The sequence below is a fragment of the Temnothorax americanus genome, unplaced genomic scaffold, assembly GCF_048541705.1.
Source record: "Temnothorax americanus isolate GAGA-0224 unplaced genomic scaffold, ASM4854170v1 Scaffold8, whole genome shotgun sequence".
Taxonomy (NCBI): Eukaryota; Metazoa; Arthropoda; class Insecta; order Hymenoptera; family Formicidae; genus Temnothorax; species Temnothorax americanus.
This window is the reverse complement of record NW_027509802.1, coordinates 6,018,791-6,040,428: the sequence shown is the minus strand read 5'-3', so window position 1 is coordinate 6,040,428 and position 21,638 is coordinate 6,018,791. Positions and strand designations below refer to the sequence as shown.

Genomic DNA, 21,638 nt, shown 5'->3' with positions numbered 1-21,638 from the left:
CAATAGATCTTTGTAAACGTTTTTGGTAAAAAATAACGGACCCAGTTCCAATGACTTTGACCTTGACATATTTTGTCAAGGACATGGTCCTAAGTGATTATCAAAAAGTTTTAAGCAATGCTCGTTGTTTATTAAAAAGTTATTAACAAAAGATTTTCACAAATTATAAGTAATTTTCATATACCACATACATTTTACATAATGTATTCTTAGCACTTGCTCAATAGATTACAGTATCTTACAATTAGTTTTTACATGTAACAAAAAGCGACTAAGAACCTGTGAAGTAGCATGACTGATGTAAAATAAAAATCTATTAAATAACGCTTACGCAAGTATTATAGCGGCATATCCAAAATCTTAAATTACACGTACTAACTAACATGACACTTCGTACTACATTGCTGCTTTGTACGTTAAATTATTAAGGGTTTAGTAGTTAGTAATTCCAGTACTGTCCGCTAGGTTGTAACACTTTTGATAAGCTTTTATATCGTATATATTTCAAATTATTCAATTTTTTTTATTCTCTTTATCTGCACTTCCCCATAACCAACATTAGATTTATACTGATGTTTCCTTGTTATTCATATTTTACGCATGAAAGTGTTGCACGCATGCAGTTTATATATTATAGTTAGCTTTTTCAATTTATTATTTCAAACGATGGATTTAACCGGCGGCTTTCCTATTCTTTGTTGAATTATTTTATCATCTCCATTTTGAGCAGAACTTAATGGCATATTATCTTTTGACAATTGTGACATCTCCTTCCTCCACTTTGTTAACCAGTTACTGGAAACAGTCTAAGAAAATTAAAACATTTACTGTTATTAATCGAAAATTTTTTATATGGTGTATATGTACATAGAAGCGAGCTCACTTCTTTAGAATTTTTGTAAAAAATTATTTAAAATCATAAAATTATTAAATTTTATATAAATAAATAATTATATACAATATGTAATTAAATTAATTAAATAGCAATTGTAACAAAAAATAATTTATGTATTAAATTATTTAAAATAAAAAAATTGAAACTATATAAGTTCTTATTTACATCTTGATCTTTTGTATCCTCTATTTGAATCTTCTTAAGTTTCTCCTCCATTACTTTGAGTTTATCTATTTCCTTCTGGATTTTACGCTCCATTTGATATTTAGCCACCGCTTGTGCCAATGGTCCTAGCTCTCCTTTCATCGCAGCGTTAAACGCCGCCTATTTATAAAAAGATATTTTTATTAAATAAATATAACGGTTTACTATATATATATATATATATATATATATATATATATATATGCAAATTATTCAGATTCTTACATCTCGTCGCCTTTTAGCGTCGTTGGATGTACCTATCGGATCTGTCTCGGTCTGGGGTCCCAGTTCAACGAGAATCTGAAAATCCGCGTGTTCACCTAATCGAAAACCCACGCCAAGTCTGGAATCGGTTCCTGTAGAATTTTAGAGAAATTTATATAAATTAACAAAAATTATGTTACACTAAATAAAATTTTTAACAATTTCATTTTATGATTTACTTAACTTTCTTAATTACTGGTATATTCGAATAAATTAATGACAAAATTGTTGGAAGTTCCTCCGGTATAATCAAACTCCTTACATCTGTGAATTTTATTTTATTTTTATACCAGTTTACCAGTTATTACCAGTTATTATAATCATCGGACATACACTACCGGCCAAAAGTTTGAGACTACATTTAAAAATTTTACGTGTTTCAGTGAAACACTACTCGAAAGTTTGAGTCAGGGCTTAATTTGAAAGTAAATAGGCAGAGTAAATATTTAGCATAGTTGTAGTTAACATTGTTTAATTTCAACGAAAATGGATTATATGGTCATAAAGTTCCAAAACTGAACTATACCTACACTATTTTAGAATATAAATGAAAAAAAATTTTTATAAAAAAAGAAACTTATAATTAGATTACATTGATTGGCTATTTTGACGAAAAAAGTGTCTATAATATTTTTTAGCGTCTAATACATTTTTCATCTCGTAAAAAATATTTTTTATAGAACTTTCAAACATGCATTTTATATTATTTTTTGTTTTATTATAAAACAATGAATAATATAATAAAAATATGTTAAATTATATAATAAGTTTGATTTCATTTCATATAGCAAACATTTTCAATTAATGTTCTCAAACTTTTGGTCGGTAGTATAAGTGAAAGAACTCTGTGAAGTCGGCCAAGTTTTTTGTTAACATAATTCTATCTTAATAAATGTTTGTTTTTTATAGTTATATCTTATTTTGCATTTTTTAGTCTTGTTTTCCTGAAAAGGATAAAAGATATTGCATACAAAATACAAAACAAATAATACTTACGATCACAGAATACTATGAAAAGCAGCAGCTGCGAAATCGCTCTCTTCACGATCATCATTTTGAAAGGGAAATCTCTGCATGCGCACCGATTTTATATATTCAACAAGCGCGTGATTTAACTTCCATGGCTGTTTTATAATTGAACACAACGAGCAAAGATTAATTCTTAGGACAAAATACGATCTTTTCATCGTCTAAAATAACATTGGTCTATTAAACTAATTATTGCTTATAAAAATTTTATTATACTCAAAAATTTTAATTTTAATCTTAAACTTTTTGGAAAAACGCAATAAATTAGATAAGATAAAAGGACAATAAAATTCTTATAGAAATATTCACAATTGCTCAGTTAACATAAAAATTATTATGATGAGATCCAAAATGGCAAAAATATCAACCACTATATTCGATAGTGACTATTCATCGACGTCAAATCAAAATTGATATCGATTTGACTAATCATTTCTGGCTAGAATATATCATTGTAAAATATATCATTGTATCAAAATTTCGATAAGTAACAATATACGACACTTTCTATTAACATTGATATACACAATAACGATACCGTACGCAAGAAATCTACATTTACTTTAAATAATTTTTACTCCAACAAAAAACTTTTTATATAAAAATATAGGGTAACTGGGGGAAGAATATGCTACTCGTTATGTTTAACAAAGCTACGGCTAAAAGCGCTCTTGTGAATACCATGAAATTGTTCATGGTTCTATTTTGTATAAGTTTTTTGCATAAGTTTTGTGTGTTCATTTCCTGGCAGTATTATAGTTTTTATGAGGTAAGTACATTTGACAACGTGCTTTTTAGAACTTTCTTAATGGTTTTATATAGGTTATTCTTCAAGCGTTACACTATTTTTAACTCGATTAGCTTGTTCTATTATTAGTATTGGTTAGGATGAAAGTACTCACAATCAGTATGTCGTTTTACTAATAGCCGTATACAGGCTTATTAATATAAAACTACGTCTTGGGGGAATATGCAACTACATAGATAGGGGTAAAATGCCAGTACTGTTGACAATTTCCTAACGTAATGCCAGTAGATTAGGAAGTTGTAAACAGTATAAACAAATATTTTCCCGTATAAATGTTGAAGATAAATAAACCTAAATATTTATTTTATGCGCTATGAATAAGTGTTACGTTTAATTTAATTTTAAAATTTTATTTTTTATGTTGAAAATCATTTGTACTGTAATAATATTTTACAAAATTGTATTTCGAATAATTTAGACTATATAGGTACTTGTAGTATGCAACATTATTATTAATGAAATACAAAGAAAGTAATAAAAACATTTTTTTACATGTTTTAAACAAGAATGCTTCGAATATACTATATAAAGAAGACTAAAAAGGAAAAAAATGTAGCTGAAAAAAATGTAACTGACACAAAGTTATAAAACTTACAAAGTTTTAAGATTTTAAGGTTTATAAAATTTTAAAGTTTGTGCGATTTAAGGTTTGTATATGGTTTTAAGCTTTTAAGATTTATTTTTTATTTTAATTTCAAATGTTGCAATCTAATATTATAATAATTTTAATATTACAATTTAATTTTAAAATTTTATTTTTTATGTTAAAAACTATTTGTGCTGACTTATTTTAAAGACTATTTGTACTGTTTTTATAAATAAAGTAACCTTTTAAATTACTACATGTTTGTATATGTGGTATATTACCTTATACTATGTAGCGTATTACCCACATGGTTGGGTAATATGCCACTTTGCAACACTTTTGTATTTTTTTTTTTAATAGCAAGCAATCAAAATATTTTATTAAAATCATATACAAATAACAGATAAAAGAAGGAAAAAGGAGACCAGTATGCAAAGATACTTCAAACAGAACGAAAAATAGGAAAACAATCAAATTTTTGTTGAGTGTGGCATATTCCCTCCAGTTACCCTATATACAATATAAATATATATAATTATATATCAAAATTCATATACTTTCTTTCTCTTCTATAATCTCTTTTTTCTCATTTCCTCAAATTTTACTTTTTAGAAAAAAAAACAATACAAAAACTATCCTTTTACTTATTTTTTAATTCTTATTATTTTTCCTGTACAAACAGAGATTACAGAAAAGAGAAAAAAAACATATATTGACATATTTTTTACATATATAATTATATATATTTAAATGTTTTTATATGAAAAATTTTTTACTGGGTCGTTGATCAGTCTGGTAACTTCACTAAACTCACTTAGAATGGTGCAAAAGTAAAATTTAGGAGTCAGATTACTGCCATTACTAGACGTTCTCTCAAGAAAGCACAATATACATTAAATAATTTTTTATCGGTTTTCCATATATTACGAAGTCTGTTTTTTTATTATATATTTATATTATTATATTATTTTTTTCCACATTATTCTCACTTTGCACGGTTGCTTCCTCAAGAAACACTATTTAATGACTGTGTCGAATAAGTGAAGAGAATCCGTCACAATGTGGAAAACGTGCGTCAACGGCAGACACGCGAGTTCGTTCTCAAAACTAAACTTACATGAAAGTGAAATCTAGGAGCACCAGCGACGGACAACTGCTCGCTAATCGGTGTTCTAGAAGTGAACTGAAGATCTCTTTACGAAATACGCGTGTCTTCGACATTAAGCCGGTGCGAGAAAGAGTTCTCGCTGAGACTCGCTTTTGAAGTGAAAGGACAGACGGCGGATTCGGAATCGAGGTCACCGGCGGCCAAACCAAGTGTCGATATTGGCTCCTATGGTTGAACTCTCTTTTTCTTGTGCACGGTTTTCACTTCGTGCCATCTTCATCGGGTTTGCCATACAGGTTTCACGTATCGTAATTATAATTTGAATAGGATTGATGCGATAGTGACGAATGATCGCTGAACGGCCTCGTGCCACTGATCTATGATCAACAAACGGCAAGTCAAGGATGCCGTTTCACGACGTATCGTGCGAGTTATGGGTACGCTTTAAATAGTCGTTATTAGAAAATTGCACCGGAAAACGGCAAACTGAATTACATACAACTCGATTCGAAGTCATGTAATAAAAATAAAACTTTCTACTTCGGTGTGGTAGCGGAGATAAACATAGGTTAGTGTATGTCGCAATAACGGAACGCAATACAATTTATTTGCTTTCTCATATGATCCCTTTGTATAGAGAGGCTCGGAAGGATAGTAACAATGTCAGACAACAGATTTAAAAATTTCGTTATAGATATTTTTTATATTTTACTATATATCTTATTACAATATTATTCTAAACATAATTAAACATTTAATTACAATTTTGGTTATACTACGTTGATAAAAAGTTTATATAAAAAATTTTTTTGGTTTTCAATCTTTTTAAAAAAATTTTTTAGCTACCTCTTGGTTTTCAACCGGACAATTGCTGAAAAATGATAATAATTTAAAAAATTTTGTAACTTGTATCTGAATGTATATAGCGTCGAATCTTTCAAAGAAAATTATTATTTATTATTATTAAAATCAGTAAAATATTATTAATGTAAAATATATTAGATGAGAAAAAAATCTGGTAAAATTAATAGCCAAATCTGGTCAAATCAATTACGAGATATTTTATATACTTTATTAACCGCTTCAAATAAAGTCATCAATTCGGAGTATATGTACGTATGTCCACGATTTTCTCTGAAATTACTGGGCGGATTCGGTTTTCATTGTCTTATAGAACAATCCTCCAGGAAGGTTTTAGTACATAAATTATATCGTATTAGAACATCAGGGTACAAAACAGTAAGGAAATATATGATAATAATTACAAGCAATTAATGAATTATTATTTTTTATTCATATTAATTGAATAAAAAGTACTAAAAAAAGTATAAAATAAATTTTTTTTTAAATAAAACCGACTTTAAAAAAAGCCCTAAAAAGTATATATATGAAAAATTTTTTTTTAAATTAAAAACTTGCACATTGCTTCTTCATCATTACAGATCGCTACCATTGCTCCTATTTTTATTTTGCTCACAAAGCTCCTCTTATGAGGAAGCTTGTATTTTATTTAATGCATAATTATTAGTATTTATTAGTTTGGCTTTCTCATAGAGGAAGCTTTATGAACGAAATAGAATAGGAGCAATGGTAGCGATCTGTAATGATGAGAAAACATTGTGCAAGTTTCTAATTTGCACATTTTTTTTAATTTTAAATTTAATCTTTTTATGAATTGATAGAGAGTCAGCTTATATAGCACAAGTGGGTTTTTACAATCCATGCAATGTCAAATCGATGTTGACTTTGAGAGTTCAGACTACATGGTCCATATATGGACTTTGCATATGGATCTTTGATCGCGTATAAAGCTGGGTTTAATCAACCAAATCTTAAAGAATTATATGAAATAGGGATATAAAAAAGACTGAAGAATATAATAGAATTATAAACAGTCCGATAACTCAAAATTGGCGGAAGTTAAAGCAACCACGGACATTTCTCAAAAAATTCAAATTTTTATAAATGCATGGTAAAGAATGGAATACAGCAAAATATATATACAAATGCATAGCTTTTTTTTTGTTTAGCTTGATGTCTTGTATATCCCACCAGTTTAGGATATACAGCGGTATTTTTGGCGTGCGGAATTTATGCCATAGTACAGAGTACAGACACACTCTGTAAAAATCAAAATCTCCTATGTGTTCTTTTTCCTTCTTTTTTAATAATCTTATAACAATAACCTTTAATGCATCTATCGTCCGTCTATTTTTTTTTAAATCTTTTAGTCTTATAAATTGTTTATCATTCTTACACCCATAAACTTTTTACACATATTTTATAACTTATTATGACATTTTATTGCTTTATTTATAAATATTATTTGTAATTTTTTATAAGGGGTATATTCAACCTATGAATGTCATCTATCCCACCCCTATATGGCAAAAATGCAAGGGTTTCTAAAAGTCTTGTTGTTAAATACAAAAAATAAATATTTTATATTTCTAATTTATTTATAGTAGTAGACAATATATATATATAAAGTATGTTATTGGTATAATTTTCATTTGCCTTAAACATAGTAAATAGTAGGGGAGACCGGGGCGGAGTCGTCACTACAATTATCTCGAAATCTGTATGTTGTGTGAACTCGCCATTAATATTGTAAACACTATTTATAATGCCCATGTAACCAACGGAGTTTAATGAGATTATATGCCATGTTGTGATTTTCATTAAGGCAAACGTGTTTTCTCGGAGGTCAAAAGTAAAATTTTTTGTGCGTCAAAAATTTTAAATATTATTTTCTCTCCGAATCTCGAGATAAGTGATTCTGAAGAGTAATCCATACTGAACACGAATCCAGTGAAATTTTTTTATTTTCGTTGATTTTTAATATTTTATGAGTGATTAAACTTAAAATCTGTGTCCGGGGCGAAGTCGTTACCAAGCCATATCATGAAGGCTTCGGGCAAAAATCAATGTCATGATTCCGGCGAGGACTTGGATAATATGTACTGTGTGTGCTCAGAGATGACAGAATAGAGCTGAGAAACAATGCATTTCGTGCAAGCGTAAAGCAAATAAGTATGTGCGCTTTTCTTGTAATTATTTTCCGCCATCGTGTTTTTAATTAATGTTTCCATTTTTGTATTAAAAAATAATTAATAAAATGTATCTTATCGTTTTTTATGATCGGAATTATAAATTTTTATTTAAAATTCAATCCGAGAATGGAGTGACGACTCCGCCCCGGCAATTTTGACATTTCAATTTTTGCACCTTTGTCGTTTTCACTCTATATCCAGTTGAACAAAGCGACGTGGACCAAGAATGTCCTTATAAATTTTGTAGCCAAGGGTTCACTCTTTACAACGGTAAGTATACCACATTTTACTAAAATTATTTTTGTTGTTAAAATGTATCGGCACCGAAAAAATAGTGACGATTTCGCCCCGGTCTTCCCTACATATTTTTTAAACCATATATTTCCTTTTTACACCCCCATGGATTCATGCTTATTTTATGTACAAAAATACTAAAATATGATTACCAAAAAATAAATAGTTTACGAGATATTTTATATTTTATGTTAAAATATACTTTTTAGAGCTTTTTTTATTGTTGCTTCTTCATAGAGGAAGATTTCATAAACCTCGTATATGGACCTTTGATCGCATATAAAACTAGGTCTAAATTTTAAAAAATTATATATGAAATAGGGATATAGAAAAGACAAAAAAAAAATTTTTTTAGTTTTTGATGCGAATGTGTTTAGAATGTTCTAAAACATCAAAAAATTGCATTTTAAAAAATGTCCGCGCGCGCGCGCGCGCGCGCGTGTGTGCGTGCGTGCGTGCGTGCGTGCGTGCGTGCGTGCGTGCGTGCGTGCGTGCGTGCGTGCGTGCGTGCGTGCGTGCGTGCGTGCGTGCGTGCGTGCGTGCGTGCGTGCGTGCGTGCGTGCGTGCGTGCGTGCGTGCGTGCGTGCGTGCGTGCGTGCGTGCGTGCGTGTGTGTGTACGCCCTTAGTGACATAAATTCGTATATTTTTCAAATTTTTTTGTTTATAACTTTTAAATAAGTAATGAGCGACGATTAAGTTATAAGAAAAAGTTACTCAGGGTCATGTTCTAGACAACATGTCAAGGTCAAGGTCATCGGGGCTGACTGCGTAAATGGAAATATTTACCTATTTGGAGAAATTTGGTTACATATTACGCTGTAATGTTTGGCTAACAATGCCAATCTTCGCAAAGCCAAATAAACTCAGGATTTATTAAACAAAAATTAAAATCAGAAATCACAGCAACGTCCATTATAGTCTTGTTCTATAATTATCATATTTTTGGGAGAAACTGCAAAGAATCTCTTTGAAGAAAAATTTTAAGAAACATTCCTCGAACGCTGATGTTCAACAAGCAGTGCCGAAGTGGCTAAATCAAAAAAAATTTTTACCAAAAGATTTATTTTCAATAAATATATGTATATATAAATTAATTACACAAAATATTTTTAGAAAAATTATACGATTGTGTCAAAAACTAAAATTATAATATTTATATATCATTTATAAAAATACATTAATTTTTTTTCTACAGAAATCTCGTTCTTAATGTGTTGAAAAGTGTAATTTAACAACACTCTTTGGACCATTCACCATTCTTATATACACAGATTATTCTAAAAACATTGAATACAATCTTAATGAAAGATTCCTTACAACTAGTCAAACTAAAAGTTAATTTTTTTGTAGTAAAAATTAAGTCAAGATACCAATAATTTTTATATTACGATTGATAACAGGTTTTTTTTATTAACTAAACTAAAGGAGTCAAATGAATAAATTACATTTTCAATTCATTTAAAATGCATCACAGGATCATAATTCAAAGTGTAATTAATAAAATGAATAATGCTAAAAATTAAATTGAGATAAATAACAACCTCTTTTGAAATTACTAAGAAAAAATGTACGTTTGCTAAAGAAATTATCAGTTGAAACAGACAGTCCATCTATTATATATATATAGGTAATCTATATATGCATATGTATTTTTTTTTTGTACAAAATGTACACTCGCATTACGTATGCGCATATTTACGTCCTCTTATCAGTGATAGGAAGAGCACGTGGTTTCCTCATTGTACACACATGCTTATGCACGCATTCACACTTCTGTCCTTCTAAGTCATACACGATGCGGTGATGCATAAGCGTACACGTATGGGTTTTTTAAAATACAACAAATATGGTATATATTAATAATAAATCACGAAACGATTATTAAGTATTACTTGGAAAATTTTGATACAGCTTCAATGATATAAAAACAATTTTCGAAGAAAAAAAGATATCTATTCATGATTAACGTAGAATCTATTGTCTTATATATTAATTATAGTTATAATTACAAATATTTTTTAAATTATAATCGATATAATAAATTTTTTAAACCGGTATTTATAGTCGAATCTTATTATTTATATTTTAGATGATATAAACAAGGATTAGTTATAGTATATATCTATATTGCATGATAATAGATCTATACCCATTTTTGTTAGGGGTCTAATCTTAATTCTGCAAACCGTATGGTATTTTTTGATGTAATCCACCTTCCACGACGGTCTCATTTTGTAACAACAAATTGTAGAATTCTTATATGAAGCAAATTATATTGTCACGAGTCGACGTCTTATTGTCTGCATTTCTGAAATTATTTTTGTTCTCGAAATACACTAAGATAAAGTTCTTTTTTAACCAAAATTTTTTCAAAATTACGATATAATAGAACAATTGTGTAAACGGGATTGTATTCAGCATTGAAAAAAGTACGAGAAACAATTACTCAATTATTCTTGTACTAAAAAAAATAATTTTTTGTTGAACAGTGTTATTATTAGCATAGAAATATTACTACAAAGCTCTACAATGCTTCGCAAACTGGAGTTTTTCCAGTTCTAAAGTACTACAGATAATTGCGTAAAGACAAAAGAAATTAATTAGCGGATATGTCTTGTATATACAAATTAAACAATACTAAATTATAATCTTATATTTCAACGACAATCTTAAATTTCTTATTTTTCTAAAAAGAAAATTAGTAAAAAAATGTTCAAACGTTTCAAATTAAAACAATACATATTAGAGTTATTTAATATACCTAATGCAAACTGCACATTAAAAACCAAACAAATTCTAACATTTTATTTTAAGTTGAACTAATTTTTCGTCCATTATTCAAATATATATTTTAAAAGTCGATTTTAGCAATTTTAAATAAAGAATTATTGCTATAAGAATTCAATAATTGTCCGTATAGAATTCTTGGTATTAAAATTGCAAATGTGTATAGTCGTAAGTTTCCAATCGAGGTAGCCAATGCAGCGTAAGTATTACTCACCTACCGCGAACTATCGGCAAGACAGTCAGAGGCGTAGAACTTCCTAAGGGGAACGCCTATCGTCGTCTCGACGTCATATTGTGCATATTGTTCACTTAACCGAGGACGCAAACGGCCACGTACGGGCCCGTCACGTCTGTGCATGTGCGAAGCAAAAAATGGAATATTTAATCGAATAAGTCGGCTACCGGATCAAGTGCAGTTGCAAATTCGTGCTCGCGAGTGTGACGGACGCAAACCGCGAGTTCGCGAGTTCTAACGTCACATGAGATCGCGGCGTGATCGACATCGCGCCGTAATCGACAATCAAATCCAGATCGTCCGTCATAAGTGATGTTCACGAATCGAGCATCTTTTTAACGATTTGTGAACGCGAGATTACCTCGATACAAGAAAGATCCAGGAATACCGATGTTACAAGGTCAACGATGTAATCCTAAAATTAAAAGATTTACACCAGCGAAATTTAAAAAAAAGGCAGATGTAACCAATCTCGCAGATCGTTAAATATCTCAGATAATGTTTGATATGTTAACATTAATCGTTATCGAAATTAACGTTTGCGTGTATGTAATGTGAGACGTGTAATATGATATACGTGTAACGGTGTGCGAATATCGGTGCTTGTTATTAAGCATATGTTCCGGCAGTCTCGGCCGGCTCGGCCGTAGTCGCGAATGTTTATCGCTGATCCTGGGCACCGTGACTTCTGCTTCCGCGCATAAAACTCGTTATTTTGCCACGTTACTCTTGCGAAACTGGTGTATGTAGTAAATCCTCGATGTGCGTGATATAACGCAAAAAATTCAAAGTGCTATAATTATTTTTGCATCATTTTCATCCGGTAAACAATTTTTTATATAAAAATGTACATAAATGTACATAATTATATGTAAAATATGTCTATGTATGTTTTCTTTCTCTCGTATAACTTTGTCCATACTATATATAAAAAAGTAATAAGAACAATTAAAAAAAAATTAAAAAAGTAACTTTTGCATTGTTAATCATATTTTACATACAAAATTATACATTTATGTATAATTATATATGTGGGCAATTTTTCCTTATTTCCTCAAACTTTACTTTAAAAAAATGAAAAAATAAAAAATAATTTGAAAATTATCCTTTTAATTATTTTTTAATTCTTTTTATTATTTTTCCTGTATAATAGAACAGATATTATATAGGAGAAAGAAAACATATGGAAAATATATTTTGTATATAATTATATATCTACATTTTTATGTTTTATATGTGAAAAATTTTTTATCGATAAGTTAAACTTAAAATTTAACGGAAAAAATAATATGATACTTCTTATGTTTCAGATGTTAATTGCAAAAAAAAATATATGACACAAAATTTGCGATAAATGATAATTTTGTTCGACATTTTCGCTAAAAAAAAAAAATGTTTGGAATACCCTGTATGTTGTTTCGAATCGTTACTTTTCCGATCAGCTGTTCCATGGAAATAAAATGTGGATATATATTCTAATATGTTTCGACGGTGTTCCTTTATCATCGTGCGTTATCGTTCGTTTCGTCAGCTCTCGTTCGGACGTAGCCGAGAATTATTGACACAAGTGTTTCTTATCCGGAGTGCCGGTGTATATATACATTAAAGCGGTTTATTTTTCATGTCTCTATGTCATAAGAGACACATCGGAAAAAAATGTGGTGGCAACGAATACGAGACGTGAATGTTTTGTCGTGAGTGTTTTTCGACGTGAGTAATATTCGACCCGACATGATTTCCATTATAAACATTTCCTTACTTTATCTACATACTTATATTATTATTATACTTAATAATCTTCGGATATATCGTGATAAAACGCTAATTAAATATTGAACATTTTTACAATAATTGAAACGTGTGTGTTATCAAGGATTCCTCCTTGTTACGCAAGGAGTTTCGCTCAAATCATCAATCATTTCTTCGTTCCGTTGTGTCGCTGTTACGAGTGTTTACTTGCTGACCGCGCCAATACAAGTAGCTTTGAATTTGAATTCGAATAAATCTCAGTGAATGTCGCACAAAGATTTCCTTGGCCCGTGGGGCCTGCTAATTGTAATTGCGATAGGAGTGGGAATCATCCTGATCGCGTTGCTCCTGTTCGCTTGCTTCCTCATGCCTGGTTGCATCGGCTACGAATGCTTCAGGAAACGAAGTAAGATCATCGTCTGCACCTAAATAAACTCTCCTTGTATTAAATGTATTCAATTATTCGCGAGCGGTGCGGGTTCCTACATCAATAGCAATGTCTAAGAATAGAATTAGCTTCGAATGTGACGCCAATCAAGGATAATCGTATATAGGTATTCTCAATACAAAGTACTTGGCGTATGTGTATTGTATATACAATAAAAGCACATGATATCCCCTTCTTCCTCCAGCTCTCTCTCTCTCTCTCTCTCTCTCTCTCTCTCTCTCTCTCTCTCTCCTCCCTCCCTTCCTCTCTCTCTTTTTCTCTCCTTCTCTTTTTCATATTTTGTTTTCCAGTCACGTATGCGTACTCTATATTTCTGCGAGTGTGCATGTGCTATATGAAGTATACGTATACACAAATTACTTAATGCAAAACAATCTTTGTGAAGTTATAACTTTACTTTTTTAAAATTACAAAAAGATGATTAAAATTTTGAACAGTTTTTTATGAATTTTAACTCATATCCTTATTACCTTAGGCGCTAAAACCAAGATTAAAGAAATTTTTTAAACTATCCAATTTTCTTGGATCAAAATTTTCCAAGTACTCAAGAATTAAAATTTTTGTTTGAAAATGCGGTATTCTGTTTAGCATTATAAATAATTCTTTATATAAATTTTAACAATTAAAGTACGAGATGTTAAAACAAAGAGTGAAAGAATTTTTAACTTTTGGATCAAAATTTTCAAAATTATTTTTTGAGATATTTTAAACATGATTCTTTCAGAAACTTATATAGAACTGTAAAACTATTTAAAAGTTTCTAAGAATTCTAAAAGTAAAGTGAAATTTTTAATGAGAAACGCCTCATAGTTAGCCACCTTTTACAATTAGTTAAAAATTATTTTTTCAAGAAAAGTTTTCTTTGCTTTAAATAGTTTAAATGATAGAACTCGTTCTAAAACCATTTGAGAACTTGAATACTTATCGGGGAACATATCCAGAACTTTATTAACTTTTTTATAATTTTGAAAAAAGATTAACTTTACACAGATAAAATAATTACTTACACTCTTTGTATCTTTGCGATCAACTTACAACTTGTATCACGTCAAACGTCAACAATCGCACTTACTCTGATAATAATATTTTTCATATCTAAATCACTTAATTTTCAACTATAAATTTCTTCATAGCAACTTCATGAATATGCGTGAATTACGCCATTGCACTTTGCACGGCACATATATGCAGCTGGGTAAATGTTGTTTCTTTCGTTTTCTCTGTAACGTTATGTAATTAGACACGTCAACTTGCTAACATATAATGCGCACAATAATGTTCCGATATTGTTGCTAGAAACGTCCGTTGTATCTTCTTTACATATTTTTTACGTACGAAAAATTTTTATATTAAATTTGTATTACGTTTATCTACGCGATATTGTATAATCATCATACAATAACCTTTGTTGTAAAATTTATTGACAATCGCTTAAGGAGGGTGGTTGCTCAAATCAATATGAGATAAGAATTATTTAGTTCAAATTTATGGAGAATATTTGTCTATGAGAATCTGTCGTCCATGCCAAAGTTAAAGACAATAATTGTCCGCATGGTTGTCCAGTAATTAATTATTGAAGTTATACTTATTAATAATAAATTTACTTTCTCATGTATCAATTTTATTTTTAATATGCTTTTGAGAGTTACATTACAGATGTCGTAACATTTTTGCTATGTCGAATTGCCCATATGTAAAAAAGTATATAACTTCAATAATTATAATTACTCGACAACCATGCAGACAATTGTCTTCAATTTTGGCATGGACGGCAGATTCCCATAAACGAATATCCTCCATAAATTTCAACTAATTTCTATCATATCCATTTGAGCAACCACCTTCCTTAATTAGTATCTAAATATCCAAGAAGGATATTTGTATATCGTATAAATTAAGATGCGAAGTATGTCGTCTTACATATAAATAATATATACCAGGAAAGTAGAAATCCGTATCCAGCGAAGGACACGAGAGCATGTATACTTAAGTTGCTATCTAGGACAAAAATAGTTATACCATCCTTGAAATATTTTTCCGCAGGCAAAGAAGACAAGAGCGTGCCACTACGAACAAAGAATCAAGAAAAAAAGAACTTAAAATTAAGTGACGTCAGCTATAGATCTTGGAGACTCGGGAGTTTATATGAAAATGACAATAATGGTGTGAATCTTTTGCTGCTATTAATTTAAACTTTATTCTTCTGGAGAACTTAACTGGAGTTTCGATTCATTCAACGCGTTTCTAATTAGCTTATCCTACTTTTCAATCATCGATTATCTTTCAAAAATTGTTGCAAAAATATGTTATTTTAATAATTAGAGCAGCAAAAGTAAATTGCGAATCGAATTATAGTACATGCAGATACACTGGTGGCAAAAAAAACAATTAATTAAAAATGACTACTATATGAAATAAATTCAAACTTATATATGCATTATATAATTTAACATATTTTTATTATTTTATTTATTGTTTTATAATAAAAAATAATATAAAATCATTGAAAGTTCTACAAAAAATATTTTTTATAAGGTGAAAAGAGTGTTAAACACTTTTTTCGATCGACAAAGTAACTACCCTTACATTTAAACACTTTTTTTTTACTAATCTAGGTGATCTATAAGTTACAAGTCAATTTTTTTTCTAAAGGAAGACTCGTCCATCCTTTAGAATCTTCTAGAATAGTCCACAGCTCAGTTTTGGAAAAAGACTTTATAGTCCATATTCTTATATAGAATTAAACAATGTTTCGTTAATCAAAATTATATAATAAATATACATATAATGCTTGTTTACTTTTAAATTAAAAAAAAATATTGACTAAAGTATAAGTCAGACGTTTAAGTAGCGCGCTTCAATGTAATATTTTTAAATTTTATATGCGGTCTCTCTCTCAAACTTTTGGTCGGCAGTGTAATATTGATTCATTGTCTTATATGTATTAAACATTACATGGAATGTCGTAATATAAAAATATATTTTTAAATTGATATACACTACATATATATATTACATTACCATTACATTATAAGTTTTATTTAATTTTTATTTTCAGTCTATTTTTCAGACGAAAAAAATGCCAATATTTTTTATAAATAATTAATTTCTTCGCGTTACACAGATATTTTAAATCTATTTAGTTTAATTTTGATAAAATTTATATCTGATAGGAATTTAATATAAGATGTAGTCGCATCATAAAAAAAATCACTGGAAATTACCTTAAGCTTAAACTTGATCATCAATGTCTATCATCAAATATGAAATTAATTTTTGAAGAAAAACAATAAAAACAAATATGCTATGCAGGTACTATTAGTGAGAATGCGGAATCTCATAGGGACTCGCTTAATTCTACTAATGCTCAATGCAAGAATGTGGAATGCTCTTCGACACTGGTAATTATACACAGTCAAATTGAATGAAATAAGTCTTAGTGTCGTCGCGTGGTTTGGCGATTAATTTGTTTCTGGAAAATTGCAGAATTTGATTTATACGGATAAGCAGAAGAATGATAAAAAGGTGAAAGAGTTTCCGACCGAACTGACAATCAGCTTACAATATTTGCCGCCCTGTAATGACATTATCATCGGGAAGCTTGTTATCGGTATTGAAGTGCGTTATTGGCATCTTATGCATGAACGAATCACAATAATAACATAAATATTGAGAATGTTTTACATCGATCTATTATTTAAGTGATTTGATACATGCTGGCTGAAATAAAATTATGCAACAAAAATAAAACGCATTCCGTATTTGTCTGTTTTATAGGCGCTGTGTGGCCTTCCTCCAAAACAATACAACGGTACGTTGGAACCTTACGTTGCATTGAATATTATGAAGCAGTCATGGAGCCACAGGAAGCGGCAAAAATTGCATAGTTTTCGAACAAGAGGCATCAGGCACACCGCCAACCCAATATACAAAGAGACTTTTATTATTGCAAATACAAAGCCGCAGGAAGCTAAGGTAAATTTTTTATTATACAAGATATTACATAGTTGAAAAAAATAATAAGAAGAAGATGAATTACAAAAAAGATAAGATGAATTACATAAAAGAGGGGTTTCGCCTCCTGCAGCAAGGGTGGGTGGAGGTGAACCTCGGTTTGCGTGGAAAGTTGAAAACCCGAACCGTACAATGATAAACCTTGTTTCGCCCTGTAAGCAGGGATAGGGTGGGGTGGACCCCACTTCGCGTGGTCGGTTCTCTGGACAGCATTGTAGGGTTCGAGTTTTCAACTTTCCACACGAGCCGAGGTCCACCGAGGTTGGTTGTACGGACTTTTGTATAGTTGTTGATCCAATTATTGATTCAACAATTATTAAGAGAACTATAAGCAGTCAGATTTGTCGAAAATAAAGCTTTCTTTGAGAATTTATTACAAAGAAATGAATTGAAACCGAGATTTGTCCTTTAACACAATGTTTATATTAAGATCATAAAATATAACAAAAAAATATTTTTTTTAAATATGCATTAAAAACTTTGAACGCATTTTTCTTCGTTTATTTTTTTTTTTTGCAATGATGACTCAAATACAGAAACTCAAATCAACTTGAAAAAAATTGAGCATGTTCCCAATATGTATAATTTGGGACTAAACTCTCTAAAAATTAGTTTGTGCAAATTCTAGTTTTTGAAAAAAAATTAAACAACCGTTTTTTCGTTTTTCAACATTGTGTTAAAAGAATAAGCCTCGGTTTCAATTAATAACTTCCCCCCTCCCCTCCAAAAAAGCTGTATTTTCGTCAAATCTCACTATAGTCCACTTAAGTTACACTAAAAAAGATATAGTTTATTCATGTCAACCATCAAAATTTGTTAATCAAGAATTAGTTAATTTAACTAATGTTTAGTTAAACCAACTAATGTTTAGTTGAACGTATTAGATTAAATATTTTTGGATAAAACATATTTTGCATTTTTTAACAAATTTTTGTCTCAGTGTATACAAATTTTTTTATTGGAAAATTGTTCCGATTCACTTTTCCGATAATCATTTTGCTTTATAGGAATGGATATTAGATATTGCTGCGTATGATCACGACAGATACGCAAATCACACGGAATTATGTTCGCTCAAGGTATCGTTAAAAGATATGAAAAAGATTTTTTACAGTCCGGAGATTCATATGTTCAATTACAGAATGAAACCATCTTATCAGGTGACGTATTAACGCATATTAGAAATATTTAAAAAATATGAATAACGATTTAGAAATGGTATAAGTATAGTATAAACTGTATAAAGTAATAAATAAACGTTTGGAAAAGAATGAAAGATAATAAATGATGAATAAAAAGTTTTGATATAAATTTCTGGGCAGCAATCACGTAACTTTTTCCCGCGCGGAAACGTGAAAAGTAAAAATTTTTTCATGTAACTATCTTTTTCTATTGGTGTTAAATAGAAAGCAATAATCACATGGAACTTTTCACTTTTCACATTTTCGCTCTGGGAAAAAGGGTACATGATCGATCCCCTGGTCGTATTTCTAATCAAAAAATTTAAAAAATACAATTATATTACATAACTCTTTTATAAAGATAGATAATAATATTGCTGAACTTTATATATATTCTTTACTTATTTTTATATTTTATTTATAAAAAAATAAATAATTATAATTTAAATTATATAGTTTTTCAATTATTATGGTCCATAAAGAAAAAATTAAAAATAAACATAAATTTATTATATATAAAAATAAACTGTTTAGATAGAAAAAAGTTACAATTTACAAAGTTATTTACCTTGTTATTCAAGTAAATTTTAATTTAAATATTTATGATTGTAATAATACATTTATAGTATATATATAATTATTGATTTATCACTTTTTTACTGATTGAGAATAGTCTTAAATAAATTTTAATTTGTAAAATAATCATTGATCTATAATATACATCTATTAACAGGATTAACAGTTCTTATACATAAGTATTAGGTGTGTAAATTAATTCGACATTTTTCTCACAAAATACAAAGTTAATTCACAAAAAATCAATTACAAGTTCAATGAATAATTTCTATTGGTCTAAGATCCGGTATAAGAAATTTATTCCCTCATTTGTTATTTATGAATGATAAAAAATATATGCTAGATAACATATACATTGATACATCGCAAATAGGGGTTGCCGAGCTAAATCTCTCTCTCTCTCTCTCTCTCTCTCGCCTTGGGATAATGTTAAATAATTAAATTTTTAATTAAATTTATTCGATTAACTTCCTCGATTGGTTGTTTATAAAAATTGTGCATTAGTTGAGAGAATATACCCGAAGGAATTGGAAAAATAAAGGTTGCCCACTTTCCCCTCTGCGCAGCTGTAGTTGCCAGGTATAAACAGTAGGTGAGTAAGCGTTATTAATATACCCTCATCAGTTATTTAATCAAATTATTATATCAAATGAAAGCTTATTTAATTCACAATCCAACCGTATTAGGTTGCTTTATCAAAAAGTTGATTGCATCATGGTTGCCTAGATTTTAGATGTAAAGTTTTCAGCGCGAGCGTTGAGATGACAGAGAAGCGTTGCGCGCGCGATACATCACACGGTACCTAAAACAAATATTTTGTTGCACAAATTTAAACAATTACTTTAATTTTCACCACGGAAAATGGATAACAATTTATTAAAATGGTTTTAATACCTTTGGTAAATTCACAGTACGATTTGGAATGTTCATTCCGGTGAGATAAGCGTCAATTGTGTAGACATACTTGGCTCCCCCTTAAAAAGAAATACTTTTGATTAAAAAAAAAAAAAAAATACGGAGTATTGAAAAAAAAGAAAAAAAGAAAACGGAGTATTTCGATGAATTAACATTCCTCAACGTACAGAGTGTGGAGACGAGCTAGATGACATTTGTTGCTCCGGATTGACTGAGAGTGTCGGTACCTGGAAATATTACATCACATGTGATGTTTCCAGGTACCGACACTCTCAGTCAATCCGGCGCAACAAATGTCATCTAGCTCGTCTCCACACTGTACGCATTGAGGAATGATAATTCATCGAAATACTCCGTTTTCTTTTTTTCTTTTTTTTCAATACTCCGTATTTTTTTTTTTTTTTTTAATCAAAAGTATTTCTTTTTAAGGGGGAGCCAAGTATGTCTACACAATTGACGCTTATCTCACCGGAATGAACATTCCAAATCGTACTGTGAATTTACCAAAGGTATTAAAACCATTTTAATAAATTGTTATCCATTTTCCGTGGTGAAAATTAAAGTAATTGTTTAAATTTGTGCAACAAAATATTTGTTTTAGGTACCGTGTGATGTATCGCGCGCGCAACGCTTCTCTGTCATCTCAACGCTCGCGCTGAAAACTTTACATCTAAAATCTAGGCAACCATGATGCAATCAACTTTTTGATAAAGCAACCTAATACGGTTGGATTGTGAATTAAATAAGCTTTCATTTGATATAATAATTTGATTAAATAACTGATGAGGGTATATTAATAACGCTTACTCACCTACTGTTTATACCTGGCAACTACAGCTGCGCAGAGGGGAAAGTGGGCAACCTTTATTTTTCCAATTCCTTCGGGTATATTCTCTCAACTAATGCACAATTTTTATAAACAACCAATCGAGGAATTTAATCGAATAAATTTAATTAAAAATTTAATTATTTAACATTATTCCAAGACGAGAGAGAGAGAGAGAGAGAGAGAGAGAGAGAGAGAGAGAGAGAGAGAGAGAGAGAGAGAGAGAGAGAGAGAGAGAGAGAGAGAGAGAGAGAGAGAGAGATTTAGCTCGGCAACCTATTTGCGATGTATCAATGTATATGTTATCTAGCATATATATTTTATCATTCATAAATAACAAATGAATGAATAAATTTCTTATACCGGATCTTGGACTATATTATTTCTTATGACTTTGCCTCATTTATTGGGCAGTTAAAGCCGCGGCACATAAATACGAATACACTCGCGGAAGAAACTTGGCGGTTTTGAATCAATAAAGTTTTCTAGATTTTTTCGAATTTTTTCTATTGCAGTACGTCTTAAAATGTGTATTAGATGAGATTTGAAGCAACTGGAACAAGTGGTAATCCAAACGGACCTATAATAGACTTGATGAATAATCCGGATGACAATTTTTTGTCCGGCACAATGTTTTCCAGCTTAAAACATAGATATGACATTCT

At 29.9% G+C, this 21,638-nt stretch overlaps 2 protein-coding genes across 7 annotated transcripts in view; one reads left to right on the top strand and one right to left on the bottom strand.

Moving 5' to 3' along the window:
• Positions 1–500: 500 nt before the first annotated feature.
• On the bottom strand, positions 501–11,384 carry Snsl (snustorr snarlik). Its single transcript, XM_077423733.1, has 6 exons — positions 11,244–11,384; positions 2,360–2,487; positions 1,549–1,627; positions 1,325–1,457; positions 1,061–1,219; positions 501–806 (listed from the first exon to the last, which is right to left on the bottom strand). The coding sequence occupies exons 2-6, from the start codon at positions 2,415–2,417 to the stop codon at positions 660–662; spliced, it is 576 nt and encodes a 191-aa protein (XP_077279859.1). The 5' UTR covers positions 2,418–2,487; positions 11,244–11,384; the 3' UTR covers positions 501–659.
• A 140-nt stretch (positions 11,385–11,524) lies between these two features.
• The window catches only part of Syt20 (synaptotagmin 20), a 20,821-nt gene continuing 10,707 nt past the window's right edge, over positions 11,525–21,638 (top strand). The window contains exons 1-8 of one of the 6 annotated variants that reach the window (XM_077423712.1): positions 11,792–12,087; positions 12,575–12,974; positions 13,138–13,419; positions 15,505–15,624; positions 16,774–16,862; positions 16,948–17,079; positions 17,239–17,436; positions 18,483–18,635. In XM_077423712.1, the coding sequence (XP_077279838.1) occupies positions 13,278–13,419; positions 15,505–15,624; positions 16,774–16,862; positions 16,948–17,079; positions 17,239–17,436; positions 18,483–18,635 (834 nt within the window). In that variant the 5' untranslated portion in view covers positions 11,792–12,087; positions 12,575–12,974; positions 13,138–13,277. Of the gene's footprint in view, positions 11,665–11,791; positions 12,088–12,574; positions 13,420–15,504; positions 15,625–16,773; positions 16,863–16,947; positions 17,080–17,238; positions 17,437–18,482; positions 18,636–21,638 lie in introns of those variants that run through there. The other 5 variants (XM_077423711.1, XM_077423710.1, XM_077423715.1 and 2 more) reach the window with 5 other exon arrangements.